The 17,563-nt window shown below is 35.4% G+C and overlaps 2 protein-coding genes across 4 annotated transcripts in view; both read right to left on the bottom strand.

Annotated features, from left to right (window-relative positions):
- yrk (Yes-related kinase) overlaps window positions 1-14,885 on the bottom strand; it is a 69,950-nt gene extending 55,065 nt beyond the window's left edge. For both annotated transcript variants that reach the window (NM_001365553.1, NM_212781.2), the window contains 1 exon segment: window positions 14,807-14,885. The gene's annotated coding sequence lies outside the window, so the exon portion shown is untranslated.
- A 1,626-nt stretch (window positions 14,886-16,511) lies between these two features.
- Window positions 16,512-17,563, bottom strand: part of sesn2 (sestrin 2) — a 16,290-nt gene continuing 15,238 nt past the window's right edge. For both annotated transcript variants that reach the window (NM_001079975.2, XM_087293821.1), the window contains exon 10: window positions 16,512-17,036. In NM_001079975.2, coding sequence (NP_001073444.1) covers window positions 16,950-17,036 — 87 coding nt within the window. In that variant the 3' untranslated portion in view covers window positions 16,512-16,949. The remainder of the gene's footprint in view (window positions 17,037-17,563) is intronic.

Below are 17,563 nucleotides of genomic sequence, written 5' to 3'. Positions count from 1 at the left end.
CGTCTTTCAAGCAAAACTAGCTCAACAAACACAATTTCTTCTTTTGCTATGCATGCAACAAATGCACGTCCTACAAAAGTTACATATGCAAGCATAAACTATAAACATAAACTAAATTAAATCCCATACTTTATTTCTAATAATTCCGCTAATAATTGACAATATAAACCCAAAATATGATACTGTATATTACGTACTAATTGGTTCAAAACTTTGCAACTTTAAAAGCATGCCTTTAAATTTTATTAATTTTTTTTTATATTTCCCAAATGATGTTGAACAAACAGAGCAAGGAAATTTTCACAGCATGTCTGATAATATTTTTTCCTCTGGATAAAGTCTTATTTGTTTTATTTTGACTAGAATGAAAGCCGTTTTTAATTTTTTTAAATCCATTTTAAGGTCAAAATTATTAGCCCCTTTAAGCTAATTTGTTTTTCGATAGTTTACAGAACACACCATCGTTATACAATAACTTGCCTAATTACCCAAACCTGCCTAGTTACCCTAATTAACCTAATGGCCCGTTTCCACTGACTGGTACAGTACGGTATGGTTCGGGTCGGTACGGGTCACCTTTATCAGGCTTGCGTTTCCACCACAAAGGATACCCTTTTGGTGGGCGTGGTGTATGACAAAGTTTAAGTCGACGTCATGCTTGTTCGAATAAATGTCTACAGTAAAGCTGTACGGGTCATTCACATATCATAATGAGCAGCACTTCTCACAAAACAGACTCTTTATACACATAAATACTTGTTTTTAAATGTTTATAACTAACTTTTCTATAAACATGATTTGATTATAACTGCAGATCAATGACATGCGAAATAGGCTACTGTAACGTTTGTAGTTATATAAAATAAATACATTAATGCAACATATATGAACACATACCGCCCCTTACAGTCTCCGATATATTATTAATTAAAGAAAAACTACACACAGCAGACATTTAGTACTTATTTGATTTCAAAAACAAACGCAATATAGCCCACGGTCAAAGCAAATCTCTCATCTGTGTCTGTAATCTTCAGCAGCACATGCAAGCTCTGTTAGAGAGTCATTTTGTCATTCCCAGTTCACAATAGTTCAAAAGGTAAAGATAAACATGGCAGTTTGTTCGAGATTCAGGTCGCTAAAACAATTTTGCTCCTGTGTTTTGATGGCTTCTCTTTTTCTTCCGCGTTTCACTCTCGCGCTTGTCCTTTTTTTTCTGAATGGATCAGATGACGGAGACACTTCAATAATCACACTCACGTTATTATCATCAGCTCAAGAAGTTCGTTATATCAAATATAGAAGCGATCGCAAGCTCCCGGAAGAAAGCAAATACCGCTCGCACTTTTAGACTGGCTCGTAAAACAACAACAGGACACGGCAGATTTTTCTTCTTGGCTTTGTGTCTGTTCATCGAGACGACGACAAGGTTTGTTTGAGCCCGGGTCATCCATGGCTGGTTATTATATGCATATAGTATTTCCATGTAATGTCTTGGCTTCGTATTTAAAAAAACATGGCGGTTCCTTTGTTTACGTTCTGTCTAGCTCCACGAGCTCGTGACGTATCTCTGTAACCAGTCAGCGTTTAGCTGCACGTGTAGCTCCACCTTTTGGTACCCTTTCTCCCATTTGGTACCCTTTCGAAAGGGTGCCGAAAAAGTGGTACGGTACGGTTTGGTCCGGTACGCTTTTGACAGTGGAAACGGCCGTACCGTACCGTACCATACCGTACCACTCAGTGGAAACGGGCCATAATTAAGCATTTAAATGTCACTTTAAGCTGTATAGAAGTGTCTTGAAAAATATCTAGTCAAATATTATTTACTGTCATCATGACAAAGATAAAATAAATCAGGTATTAGAAATGAGTTATTAAAACTATTCTGTTTAGAAATGTGTTGAAAAAAAATCTGCTCTTGGTTAAACAAAACGGAGAAAAAAATAAACAGGGGCGAATAATTTAGTGGGACTAATAATTCTGACTAAAACTGTTGCATGAATGTGTGCAACATGAATGAAATCCACTCCCGTGGCCCCATGGCATAAATAAATAGTCCATTAAATGTGCTATTCGGTATCTCATGGGAAGAATCTAGGTGTTTTTTTATCTCACTATTTTATTAGTATAAGGAATTTAGACACACTACTGGATTGTTTCTTACCTACTCTGTAGTTAGGAAGTAGGCATATTGGAATGCAGTGGATATTTTTTACTCCCATTCATTCATTTCCATTGGCTTAGTCCCTTATTTGTCAGGGGTCGCCACAGTGGAATGAACCACCAACTATTCCAACATATCATGCAGCGTTTTATGCAGCGAATGCCCTTCCAGACACAACCTAGTAATATGAAACAGCCATACACACTCATTTACACAAACAATCATACATTGTGGACAATTTAGTTTACTCAATTCATCCATAGCGCACATCTTTGGACTGTGGGAGAAACTGAAGCACCTGGAGGAAACCCACGCCAACATGGGAACATGCAAACTCCACACAGAAAAGCCAACTGGACAAGCCGGGACTCAAACCAGCAACCTTCTTCCTGTGAGGCGACAGTGCTAACCACTGAGCCACCCTTATTTTAATTCCCAAATTCATCAAATGTGCAGGTTGCTCTCCCCCACAGGCTTTAGTTTCAGCCTGTGCTCTTTCACTCTTTTCCTGCAGCTCCTTTCCCTTTTCCCCACTCTCAGGCACAGGAAGTTCCCTCCCCCTCAAACAGGAAGTCTTGTGTGAGTGGAACTGGAATGATAGGACAGCGGGAAACAAGTTGTCACACTCACAGTCCTCACAAACACACACACACACACTTAAATATTTGTGTTTTTTATGAAGACTCTCTATACACTGTCAGAAATCAAGGTACAAAATCTGTCACAGGCGTCTTGGTGGCGCAGTGGGTAACACAATCACCTCACAGCAAGAAGGTCGCTGGTTCGAGCCCTGGCTGGGTCAGTTGGCATTTCTGTGTGGAGTTTGCATGTTCTGCCTGTGTTGGGTTTCCTCCAGGTGCTCCGCTTTCCCCCAAAGACACGCAGTACAGGAGGGCCATTTCAACATTCAAGCACAAGAAAAAAAGGAAACCTGATGTAACTGATGCACTCAGACATTCCTCCACAGAGTATCACAGCTCCTTTTTGTTTCTTGTTGTACATATTGAAGGGGTAGTTTAAATTGCTATGAAAATACAACAATTTTATAATAGGCATAATAATAATAATAATAATAATAAAAGTAGTAGTAGTAATTATTAATAATAATAATAGTAATTATGTCCCAATGAATCAGTTGTTGCTTAACCAAAGGTTTAACAGATAGCATAAGACAGCAGAAGTTTAGGTAACTTCACTTTAATGGCAATTGTTCTTCTCAATATCTTTCTTTTTTGTAAAACAACAACAAGGAGGGGAAAAGTATGCATTGTGTGGAGTTTGCATGTTCTCCCCGTGTTGGCGTGGGTTTCCTCCGGGTGCTCCAGTTTCCCCCACAAGTCTAAAGACATGCGGTACAGGTGAATTAGGTAAGCTAAAATTGTCTGTAGTGTGTGTGAATGGAGTGTATGGGTGAGTGTATGGGTGTTTCCCGGTGATGGGTTGCAGCTGGGAGGGCATCCACTGTGTAAAACATGTGCTGGATAAGTTGACGGTTCATTCTGCTGTGGCAATCCCAGATTAATAAAGGGACTAAGCCGAAAAGAAAATGAATGAATGAATAAATGACAATGAAAACTTGTAAAGCATTTATTAGTTTTAGGTGATAATATTTTCTTGTTTAATCACTTATTAATTTAAATAACACGCTGCTATAGAAACTGGGCCAAATAACTAGAAAAGACTGATATTTTTAAACTAACATTACCATAAGTTCTGCAACAAATATAGCTATTTATCATTGTATATTTAGCTTTAACATTAAATCAACAACATTTCCTAGCGAAACTTATAGCCAAAACCTAAACCTAACTACTACCTTAAAGGGGTTGTTTACCCAAAATATGAAAAATCTGTCATCCTCTTAATCACTCTTTATTTGTTTTTAATTATTTCTATTTGAAATAGAGATATTTTGAAATATGTGCGCTATGAAATTGACTTCCATAGTGTTTGTTTTGCTCATGAAAGTTAATAGTTACCGCTTTTCACCTTTCTTTAAAATATTTTATTTAGTGTTTAAGACTCATAAAGGTTTGAAAACACTTAAAGAGTGAATAGTGAGTTAATTTCATTTTTGGATCAACTATTCCTTTAATAACCATAATCAAGCAGCAAATTAAGATTTTACCGAGGGTAAAATAATAATGGTTTATGAATACTAAGAATTGTACCTTATAATACTGTAACATGTGACTTCATAGAAGTCACACTTTACAATAAAGAACTAACTATTTTTGCGAGTTATGCCATTAATGTTCTTACATAATACAGTGCTCAGCATATTTAAGTACACCCTCTCTCTTTTAAATTCATATTTTTAACAGGAAGCTGTACAATATTATATTTGTGCATATACATTAGATTAGTCAGTACTAAAGTTAAACCTGTAACTCATCTAACAAAATAGCTTACAATAACAGTCCAAAAACTAGTGCAGCCGAATTTATATGTTATAGGAAAATATTAAATACAAATTTAAAATAGAAGAAAAATCAAGAGAAGTAGAAACATGGAAAAACGAAGTTGAAATTTTGTAGGTTGTAATTTATTTTTGCGATATTTTGCTTGAATTTAATTGTATTATCTTTCAGTTTCTAAATATGTGTGACTAAAATATTATTTTAATAAATATATCTGTTTAATTTATCTGTTTAGTTTCAAGAGTTCAAACTTAGATAGTGCTAAACTATGACAGCAGGTTTGGAGAGAACCCTGAGCTCGGAGACAGATGAGCCCAAGGCTCCCGCCTGGTCAACGAGCACTAGGAGGGGATACGAGATCAGGTGTTATGCTCTGGCTAATAGGTGGTACTGATTGATTAGGTATGTATGTATGCATTAAGTGCTTGTGACTATTACGATTCACTTATGTACATGTTTTTAGACTGTGGGAGAAAACCCATGCAAACACAGGGAGAACATGCAAACTCCACGCAGGGAGTACCGACTACCGACGAGTGCCTCTTGCTGCGAGGCAGCAGTGCTAACCACTGAGCCACCGTGTTGCCCGATCATGAAAAAGGAGGAGGGAGAAGGGAGGGATAGTTTTTTTTTTTCCAAAAACGAAGATAAGGAATGAAGGCTAGCGAATGATTAGTGATGAGGATCAGCTGTAGTCGATCATATCACATGCTCCTCTTGAAATTAGTTTGTTAAACTTCACTTAAATGCACCAAAATACATCGCCTATAACTATTCAAGATAAACTTGTGAGAAGCCATCTCTCCACTAAGAAGACCAACACATGGTTAAATCAAACAACAGGGAACTACAGATGTGGTAATTGCAATCATTGTGAAAACATACTCAAGACGAACATATTTAGAGATCCTTCTTCAGGCCGTGAAGTTAAGATCAATTCATTTATTAATTGCAATACTACTTTTATTGTTTATCGACTGGAATGTCCTTGTGGTTGTTTTTATATAGGAATGACTAAGAGAAAGCTAAAGTTGAGATTAGCGGAGCATAAATATGCAATACGTACCTGTAATCCACAATATCCTATGGCTCTACATTATAAAAATCAAGGTCATGCCAATCCAAGTTCATTAAAAATAGTTGGTATTGAACATATTTATAATTCTACAAGAGGAGGAGACAGGATAAAAAGATTAAAACAGAGAGAGACTTTTTGGATCTATACATTAAAAGCAACCAGATTTCCAGGTTTAAATGGTGAATTAGACTTCTCTTCTTTTTTGTAAAACAGTTTTTCTATAGCTTCCCAGAGATAGGTTGCGGCTGGAGGGGCATCCGCTGCGTGGAAAGTTGCAGGATAAGTTGGCGGTTCATTCCGCTGTGGCGACCCCGGATTAATAAAGAGACTAAGCCGACAAGAAAATGAATGAATGAATGAATGATGTTTTTCTATAGATGCTTTACAGATTATCATTATACATTGATGTATGTGTTTGTATTTATATGTATTTTCCTTTTTTTTTCTTCCTCTCTCTCTCTTTTCCCATTTATGCAAGTGGGTGTTTGTGTATCTATGCCGAATTTATGATGATAGTAGACTTGTTTAATTATTTAAGTGCCATTTGAGATGTTTAAATGAGTCAGTTGACCGTAGTACTCAAAAGAGACTCTAGACCAGGGGTCTCAAACTCGCGGCCCGCGGGCCATTTGCGGCCCTAAGTGCAATATTTTGTGGCCCGCGCCGACCACTGTACTCTGACAGAATCAGCTCTCCCCGCTCCGCTGATTCTATCCGTACACAGCGCGCTTGTCACTCAATGCACGTTGTCGCGCGCGTTCTGATCAGCTGTGTTGTCGCGCGCGTACTCAAGAGCGGTGTTATCGCGCGCCTACTGAAGGGCGGGACCGAGGGTGTGTCGCGTCGCGGGGGCACTTTTGATCATTTTGGAAGGGCACTTTCTATGCAAGACTAAAAAGGGCATGTGCTCTGTACAGGTTGAGCCCTATGTGTCCACGTGCCTGAGATTGTGTTGATATTATAGGTAGATACAGACTGGTACAGACTGATGTGACTGGAGTGGGGTGGGGGTGTTTTATTTATACATATATACGCCTTTTTTTTTAGGTGAGGGAATGGAAGTTTTGAGTGAGTTCCCCCACTTTTTTCCCTAGGACTTCAATAAGTCAAAGTACAGGTCTAGACTTAATGATGATCATCTTCAAGCCATACTGAGGGTCTCAACTGCTTCCGCTCTAAAGCCAAATGTGGTTCAGATTTGTGAGAAGAAGCGCTGTCAAGTCTCTGGCAGCAAGAAGTAGGCAAAAGATGCCATGTTCAGAAGAACTGTTCATAATCTTCCCTCAATGTTCTATTAATGTTCAGGACACTTCATGTTCAGAAGAAATAATTAAAACTGTTAATAATGACATTTGAGGACTTTTTTTTGTGAAATCCCAGCCTCACCCAGACTTTGCCTCCTGCGGCCCCCAGGTAAATTGAGTTTGAGACCCCTGCTCTAGACACACCTGATCACTGTTACCCTGATGAAGGCAGACTTCTGCCGAAACACGTAGGTTTTTAGAGATTTATCCATGTGAATAAAGGCTTTTTTAATTTTTCACTTTATTCGAGTGTCTTGGACTGATTCTTGTTGCTGTTTTGATGAATCCCTCACCCAAAGAGCACCGACCATACATTAGAGCTTACCCCAGAGCGCTTTTTGTTTGTTTTATCTACATCGCCTATATATTTACTGAGGAATGGATAAAAATGTTCATTTTCAGAATGGGGTGTGCTCAATTCCGCTGAGCACTGCATATACCCTGATTAAAGATTTAGCAATTATCACAACAAGAAAATGTGAGACCATGCTGAATACACCCACACACTCATAAAAACTGTAATAAAAGTCACTCAGGCAAATAAACAACAACAACAACAACTAGGTGAAACAATGCAGTGAGAGAGAAACTGAGAGATAATATTGCAGAGAGGGAAGACAATAGCAGAGTGTGTCCTGGGAACAGAAAGTCAGGTGTCACAAACACAGCCACTTCCTTTTTCCACATGATGTCAATTTCCTCCACAGCCAGATTCCACGAACAGGCCGTTAATGAACGCAGTACTTCAGCACGGGTGCCCTCGGAAAATAAACTAAATATATGTGCTTTTTAAACACTTTCTCTGAATATGCATGCACTAATTGGATAAAACTAAAGCCAAAAAAATGTATTCATCATCAGAATCAATGCCAGTTTCACGCTAATCAAACAAGCAACCCTTTGAATACAATATGTGGGATTTAGCCAACGTTTCCTACACACTAAACATCAGGTCAGTAGTGAACAGAACATCGGAGAGCTGAAAATCCACATTGCAGGCTCTGGTTTGGTCAGTTTAACCATGTTGCATTTCGGACAATTTAACCGGACAGCCGCACCCACTTCCTCCCATAGCGCCAGGGGAGAGTAGACAGGAAGTGACCTTGTACAGAACAGGAAGTGATGAAGCCTATGGCCTAATCTAGTCCTAGAGACATTCCATTCTGTTTTCCATTTAATTAATCAAACCTCATCATGCTTTTTAGTCCAGTATGCAATGCTGCAATATACTGTGACATTAAATATGCATGATGTTGTTGTTGTTGTTGTTGTTGTCATAGGCTCTTTAAAGTACTGAGAACGCATTCATTCATTTTCTTTTCGGCTTAGTCCCTTTATTAATCAGGGATCGCCACAGTGGAATGTAACGCCAACTTATCCAGCATATGTTTTACACAGCGGATGCCCTTCCAGCCGCAACCCAACACTGGAAAACACCTATACATCCTGCATTCACACACATACACTATGGCCACATTAGCTTATTAAATTCACCTATAGCGCATGTGTTTGGACAAGGGCTGAGCGATTAATCGAAATCAAATCGCAAATCCAATTTGAAATGTAGCGATTATACAATCACAAGAGGTTGCGATATTTTTGATTTTGATTTATTTATTTTCGAACAAAAATATGATACATAAAATATCATTAACAAAAAGAAATACATTTCACCATGGTCGAAAATGGAGCGGGATGAAGCATAAGCGTATTATTCTCCCACCCCATTACCACATACATCATTCGTTTATTACTTAAACTTATTTATTCTTTTACTTATCTCTTCTTTTTCGATGAAACATCTTTGACAAATAATATGTTTGATTCCATTTGTGCCTTTTCATTTTGTGACATAGATCCAAAGAAAAAAAATACATAGTACTTCAAAATAAAATAAAGAAAAAACAACAACAACAACAACATAGTACTGCAAATAGCCATTAATTAAATTTTCATCATACCTTTCTCTTTTTATCCTTTTTCAATCACCTTCATCATTATATTCCTTTATTAATATATATTTATACCGTTTTTTAAATTGATTAATATCCTGACGTTGTTTTAGAGTCTGATCTAGACTGTTCTATAGTTTTACACCACGTACAGACATACACAAACTTTTTAAAGTTGTTCTTTTTTTCAACCTCCTAAAATTTAGTTCGCCCAAGTGGCGTTTCAAAGACGGCCACCGAGTGAAATGACCAACCCAAGCTCATTCTGGAAACGTAGCCCCGCGGACGTTTCTGGAGATCGCGATTTACGTGGCCGGAGGTACGTAAAGGCCACGTTTGGTTTTTTCAAGCGAACGCTGCGGGGCGGTGTGGCGCCGCTCCGCCCCTCCTCTTCGCGCTCGCCGGCCGACAGCTCGCCTCCGAGTGGAGGGCTTTCCCAACGCAATCAGTTTATCCGCCTAGCTCACAGCGTTGCGTCGGCGGAGCGGAGGCCCCGGAGGAGGAGGACGAGCCGGAGCCGGCCACGGTGGACGACGACCGGGATCGAGTCCGGGGAACGGCGGGTTCCGGAAATCAGGTAAGACGAAAAACGGAATCCGGAAAATAAGGGCGAAAACGCGGCGGGATCCCAAAACGCGGTCGAAATAGAAGATAAGGGCTTTTGCTTTTTTTTTGTTTTTTTTGATCCGGCGGCTATTTGCGCGAGAACGGCGCGGGCACGAACGCCGCGCGCTCCCGAGAGGCGCCCGCCTGAGACGCGAAAAAGCGCGCACAGCGGCCTCTCGCGGATCCACGAAAACAAAAAAACGCTCGAATACGTACCTCCCGGGACGTAAATCGCGGTACGCAGAAACGTCCGCGGCGCTACGTTTCCACAATGAGACCGGGTTGGAAATGACTTGCCTTAAAGGGACTTTGAGTGTACTCAGACACCAAATGGGCAGATTCTGGAGGCTATAATAAATAAGCTGATAGATATTTTGAGCTGAAACTTTAAAGACACATTCTGGACACACCAAAGGCTTATCTTACATCTTGTAAAAGGGGTAAAATAGGTACGCTTTAAATACTCATTTATTGAATATTAATTAAATTTAAAAAAATGTTATCAATTAAATATTAACCAAATGCATGAAGGCATCAACGAATTATTATTTTGACAATCGATTAGTTGGGGGATATATTTTTGGATAAAAAACCTTGACTTTTTGTATTTATTGTTTTGCTTATGGGCCGCATGGTGGCGCAGTGGTTAGCACTGTCGCCTTACAGCAAGAAGGTCACTGGTTCTAGTCTAAAATGGTCCAGTTGGAATTTCTGTGTGGAGTTTGCATTTTCTCCCTATGTTGACGTGGGTTTTCTCCGGGTGCTCCGGTTTTCTCCACAGTCCAAACACATGCTATAGGTAAATTGAATAAACTAAATTGGCCTTAGTGTATGAGTGGGAATGCAAGAATGTATGGGTGTTTTCCAGTGTTGGGTTGAGGCTGGAACCATCGTTTTGACATTTTAAACCTTAAATTATATCAAAGGTTTTTTTGAAAAGTAAAATTTAGCAAAATATCCAAAATATAAACAAAACAAAAAAGGTTACACAAACATGTTTTCTGTGCTTCAGTGTAGATTCCATCAATGTTGCAACTAATCGATGAGGGCATTCGTTAGCTAATTTTAATTATCGATAATTATTAATTTTATCTATTAATTGTTGCCCTAAGCTGCAACACAGATCGCAGACTTCCCTACTTTATAGTACGTCAAAAACATCAGCTGACTGACTACTTCCGGTGAGATTCTGAAGTGTGCATCCGATGGACGCTATGCTATCCCATGATGCAATGATGCAATTGAAGTGGGTAGTTCACGAGATAATAACTAATGGTGGATGAAGTATGTCCGAATTCTTTTCATACTAGCGTACTTTTCTAACGGTCGTGTAACTGGCAGAAACTTAATAAGGAAACCTAATAATTCACTAAAGGTGCTCGATTTATTCCACTAAAAACGGCAATGGAGCACATGAACGATCATGAAAACGACACACTGCGAGGCCAGAAAAAGGCAGCAGATCAACCAGTATAAATAGATAAATAGCACACAGGACTAGATATAACTGCTCGGACTGAAGCTCTGAAACCGCAGAGAGCATTTCTCTCTCTCACTCAAATGTGGCCATGTCTTACTGTTGATGTTAGTTTATGCATTAATAGCATTTGCTAATGATATCTTATTGGCCTTTTTGTTAAATATTGTAAATGTCTAAACACATATGTATAATAAATAGTGCTGTCGAACAATTAATCGCAATTAATTGCATCCAAAAGTTACAATTTACTATATAAATTTGTCATTTATTCGAAAATATATTTGTGTTTATATAAATATATGCATGACTATATTGAATGATTGTTTATATTTTTAAATAATTAGAATTATATATAAATATTTATGTATAATTTGGATTATATATGAATATTTATAACAATATTTATAAACACAAATATGTAAATTTTCATATTTATAATTTTATTTTGATTTGCTTTGTATTTTATGCACAGTATGTGTATTTTTACATATATACTAAAATATACACATTACACTCGTATATATTATGTAAACAAACTTATCTCTGATGCGTTTAATCAAGCTGTACACAAAAATAGTATAGTATTAATAATAGTATTCGTATAGTCAAAATAAATGTTTTTGTGATCTGTTAAAATAACCTGTTTTATGGGTTTCATCGAAATCGAGATAAAAGCTTCTGCTGTACGTGTATTTATACATATATACATATATACATACAATAAATATACACAGTACACCAGTATATATTATGTAAATACAAACTTTTATCTTGGATGCATTTAATTGCGCAAAAGACAAAAATAAATAGTATTTGTTTTGTAAAAATAAAAGTTTTTGTTATCTGTTAAACAAAATCTGTTTTACTGCTTTCATTGAAATCGCAATAAAAGCCTCGGAAATTATTGACGCAGCATTTTTATTTATTTTGAATTGTATGCGCAGTATATGCGTGTATTTATACATATGTACATATACAAAGTACACCTATATAGATTATGTAAACATAAACGTTTATCTTGCATGCGTTTAATCACGCAATAGACAAAAATAAATAGTATTTGTATTGTAAAAATAAACTTTTTTTGTTACCTGTTAATCGAAACCTGTTTTACTGCTTTCATTGAAATCCTAATAAAAGCCTCTGCAATTATAGACGCAACATTTTATTTTTTCGTATTTATTTTGTATTTTATGCACAGTATATGTGTATTCATATATATATATATATATATATATATATATATATATATATATATATATATATATATATATATATATATATAGGTAAATATACATAGTACACCTGTATATATTATGTAAATACAAACTTTTATCTTAAATGTGATTAAAAAGTAAAATCCATTGCAATAAAAGCATTGACAATTACTGCAAAAATAAAATGCAACAATTATTGATGCAGCAGCATTTCTCTATCTTTTTACTTTATTTTCATTCTGATGCTCTCGTTATCTTGCTCGACATCTTTTATAGTTCATTCACACATTTCCAGCAGGCACAAGCTACAGAAACTTCAATGCAGAGATCGTCAGCAGGTTTCAGATCAGCTCAGAGCTCACTTTCGTCGCTCATAAACGTGTATAAAGGGTCATTTGTGTACACAGAGCAGACTCCCAGGAGGAACTGGCAGCTTCCACCGTCATTAACCACTGCACTTTTGAACTTTATTTACAGGTAGTTTCCACTGCACTATATGAGACAGAGAGTGTATATAATGTATAGGTGTAATAATTAAAACATGATAAAAGATAACCCTGTATTTATTGATAATATACCAATAAACATTCTTTAAAATGTCAAATAATAAGTTTTGTATGTGAATGTATTTTTAAAATTAGATTTATTCCTTGCTTTCAGAATCAATATCATGTACATATGTAATCATTACTAGTATTATGCATATTGATTGTTAAAAATGGTTATTTATATTGGTTATTAGCAATATACCTTAATAAATTAAAGTTATTAATGTCTAAATCATGCCTCAGCTTCATATTATTGTGATACCTTTTTATTGGTATTATTTGATGAATAGATGCTACAGCAATTTTATTGATGTAAAATCTTTTGTATCATTATAAAGCAGCCTAATTTTATATTTAAATTTAATGTGCACTTCATGAATTAGCATATTAAAGGGATAGTTCACCCCAAAAATTATATTTAATCAATAATAAAAATAAAAATAATATTTACGCTCCCTCAAGTGGTTCCAGATGTTTTCCAGTTTATTTTTATACATAATTATTAAGATATGCTTAAGAAATCTGTGAACATTGACTTTCATAGTAGGAAAAACAAATATTATGGAGGTCAATGGTTACCGGTTTCCAGTTTTATAATTAAAATCTTCCTTTCTGAGTCCTAAAACAAACAAAAGGTGAGTAAATGATTATATAATTTTCAGTTTTTAGTGAACTATCCCTTAAATAATAATAATAATATATTAATAATAATAATAATAATAATATAATAATAATAATAATAATAATACAGGTTTTTAATTCTACATTTGAATGGTAATACCATGGCCTTTATTGAATGTACCATATAATATATCATGAATATATTACAAAAAATGAAATAGAACAACTAGTTTTAGCACTTAATAATAATAATAATAATAATAATAATAAGCATATTATATAATATTAATGACCGCGTGACCCTAAACACTGTAGTAATGATGGCAGAAATTCACAGGACGCATAAAAAAGTTATTTAAAATGTTAAGAATAATTCACAATATAGCTATACAAATTTTTAAATACATACGTATAAATTATATCCCTAAACACACCAACATCTGACAGCAGAAAATGTCACCAGACTAGTTATTTCTCACTGATTATCTTTTGTGAATCTGCCTCTTCCACTTTCTTTCTTATAATAAAGTAAATGCACTTGATTCGTCAAGGATATACACAATAAAGTTTTAAAAACAATACTTGTTTCCATTGTGGGCCTTGATGCGAAGAACAGATTATACTACTTCTACTGTACTACTTTATATAATTATTAATACATTGTAAAACCCAAAAAGCAAAGGCAACTCGAACCATTTGAGGAAGCCGATTGCAACAGAATTCAAGACACTAATCCTAATGAGTACTGTGAACTTAAACCATTTGAGTAAACTAAGCAATTTGAGCACAGTAAAATCCAATAAATGAAGAGAACTCAAACCAATTGAGTGCTGTAAAACCCAATAAGTTAAGGTAACTCAAACCACTTGAGGAAACTGATTGCTACAAACCATTTGAAATAGAAACTAATCTATATGAGTACTGTGAACTTACTCCATTTAAGTTGAAGTAATGAAGAATTTTATTAACTCATTATCTTCAACACTGAGTTCAAAACTCTTTTCAAATGAGGAGAATTAACTTTCAGTGAATTTTGAGTTAACTACACTCATTTCATTTGATAAAGTTGACTGTTGGGTTGTAGTGTATGAAAATGATTACACATGACCATACAAAAACACTGACATTGACATATCTATTTTGCCAGATTTTAAACAGAAACTAACCACATTTGTAGTACTTTTAATACTTTTAATATCCAATTTATTCCATTGCAATGCCTCAGAATATTTACAGACCGTTGACCATAAGCAGCTTTAATGTAAAATCCATAATATTATCAGCCTAGTTTTATAACAATGTTGCTCATTTACCCTTGATAATAGTCCATTTAAGCACTTCAAAACACTTTTAAATTCGCTTCAGTTTAACAAAGTCTCTCAGTAGCTAAATAAAAGAAAGTCAGAAATAACTTACCTTAGTTAATGTCGCTGGAGGAGGCAGGGTGGCGGAGCTTGAGTGTCCGAGCGGCGATCAACCGGCCGCGATGCGCTGCTTCAGGCGCGCGCTCTCCGGAAACGCTGAACTCCGCCTCCTCTCTGCTTAAAACAAATGCAGCCCATCAATGTATTTCCGGGAAGTTGCATTATTTGCTAAATATTCAACGCGGTTTCACCACGTAAATGTGACGGTGAAGTTTCATGGCTTACTTTGTGTTGATGTTGGAGAGGAATATCATTCGTAGCCGACTGCAGGTATATTAATAGTGCCGAACAATATTCAGACAACTTGTCAATAGTTATGTACAGTACTGTCAGGTACATGTGAGGGTGTTAGGTGATGTTAACTGGTGCCTGAAAATGTTTGTTGGACTTTTCCGGCCCCTAGTGGCTGTTTTGGGGAAGGACAGTTCTGCATGTTTGATAAATGTTTTAATCAATTAAAAAAAATAATTATAATAAATACTACCATTTTAAGATACATACATAGTATAAAGGGAAGTAATAAATAAATTGCATTTATCTAATTAATTAATAAGTCATAATAAATTAATAAATAATCCCTTGTGTATTGATTTAAAGCCAGTTATTATTATTATTATTATTATTATTATTTATTAATATTATTATATAAAATAGAATGATACAATTGCACATAAGAGTTTAAAACTCCAATCTTTAATCTGTATTTATTTAAAATATTTAAATTATAATTATAAAATAATAATAAAAGAGTAATAATAAAAAATAAATTTAAAAAGTTGATAATTAAAATCGAAATACTAATCCAAAATGTAATTAAAATGTTACGTAAAATGTAATATAATTAAAAATAAATTATAATGAAATTATATTGAAATATAATTAGATTTAATTAATAAAATAATACATTTACATATTTTTTTCATGAATGACTGGATAAATTTTTATTTATTTAAATACTAAAATTAATTTATAAAATATAAAATATTGAATGATTTTGAACTTGAAGTAATAAAATGTATTATATTCTAAAATTGTAAAAATAAAAAAAATTAAAAAGGTGTCATGATGGCTCAGTGGTTAGCAAGGTCGCTGGTTCAAGCCCCAGCTGAGTCAGTTGGCATTTCTGTGTGGAGTTTGCATGTTCTCCCCATGTTTGCTTGGGTTGCATGCGCTATAGGTGAATTGAATAACCTAAATTGGCTGTAGTGTATGAGTGTATGTGTGAATGAGAGTGTATAGGTGTTCCCCAGTACTGGGCTGCAGCTGGAAGGCATCCGCTAAATAAAACATATGCTGGAATAGTTGGCAGTTCATTCCACTGTGGCGAACCCTGATGAATAAGGGACTAAGCCAAAGGAAAATGAATAACACAAATAATGAACATAAGCAAAACGGATACCTTTCATTTTAAACACTGGGATTCCTCAGACACGGATAATTATAACCAGGGGACTTCGGCATCTGAAAGGTCAAAGCTCTGTTTTAGCATCAAATGTTTTTTTTTTATTTAACTTTCTAAATTTGGGAACAAAACAGGACCTGAAACTCTTTTTCCTTTTTCTAAATATGCTGAGTGAAAGATAATGCACACGCAATCACGCATACACACACGCGCACGCACGCACGCACGCACGCACGCACGCACGCACACACGCACACATGCAAACACGCAAACACGCACACACACACACACACAGTCATATTAAAATATTTTATTATACATAAAAATCCACAAATAACAACAACAAATTGTGCTTTTCTCCATTCAGTTCTGCCCATTTTAAATCTGCTCTACATCTGAGAGAGAAAAAGGCGATGGAGATCTTAAACATTCACAGAAACACACCGAAGAGAATACTGCAGCAGGGCAAACACACATTCACAGTACCACAAGAGTCACAAGTTTACTCAGGAGATGTGCAAAATTCACTGCTTCCCAAATCCAGCAGAAGCCAAAGAAAGAAAAAGAAAAGAAAAAACAAACTGAACAGAAACCTTTTGTGCTTTAGAGGAATAATGTGCAATGTGTGTGTAAAACATGCTACAATCAGAGAATGATAGTGTTTACAGGTCATCCTGCATTTCAATGCTTTAAATAGAGCTTGTGTGTGTTTGTGTGTGCGTGTGCGCGTGTGTTAGGTCATGTAGCGTGTAATTGCTCTGAGAGCATAAAGTAAAGCTGCCTGCATTCGTGCCTCCATCAGTAACAGGTTCACATGGACCTGCAGAAAAACAACACCACAAATTACACATCTGTGGAATACAGAGATATTTATAAAGAAACTATTTTTATTAAAACATTATAATGTGACTATTAACAAAGAAGACCACAATGATATATTAATGCAAGATGCCTATTATTATTTAAAAAATGAAATAATTATTAAAACATTTCTAAAAAGTTTAATAAATAATAAATATTTTTCTCATTCAAAATTTTATATATATATATATATATATATATATATATATATATATATATATATATATATATATATATATATATATATATATATATATATACAGTTATCTTAATATTAAATATCTATGTTATTTTTAAAAAAGTCAGGCACAACACTCACAAAGGTTATAGTACTTAAAAGAAAGAAGCAAATCTGAAATGGCTGAAACACACTATTTAGAGATCCTTAATCAATAGATGGCTGCAAATCCACTCACCGGCCACTTTATTAGGTACACCTTACTAGTACTAGGTTGGACCCCTTCTTGCCTTCAGAACTGCCTTAAT

This window comes from Danio rerio, chromosome 19 (assembly GCF_052040795.2).
Source record: "Danio rerio strain M-AB ecotype USA chromosome 19, GRCz13ab, whole genome shotgun sequence".
Classification (NCBI taxonomy): Eukaryota; Metazoa; Chordata; class Actinopteri; order Cypriniformes; family Danionidae; genus Danio; species Danio rerio.
This window is presented reverse-complemented; position numbering and strand designations above follow the sequence as displayed.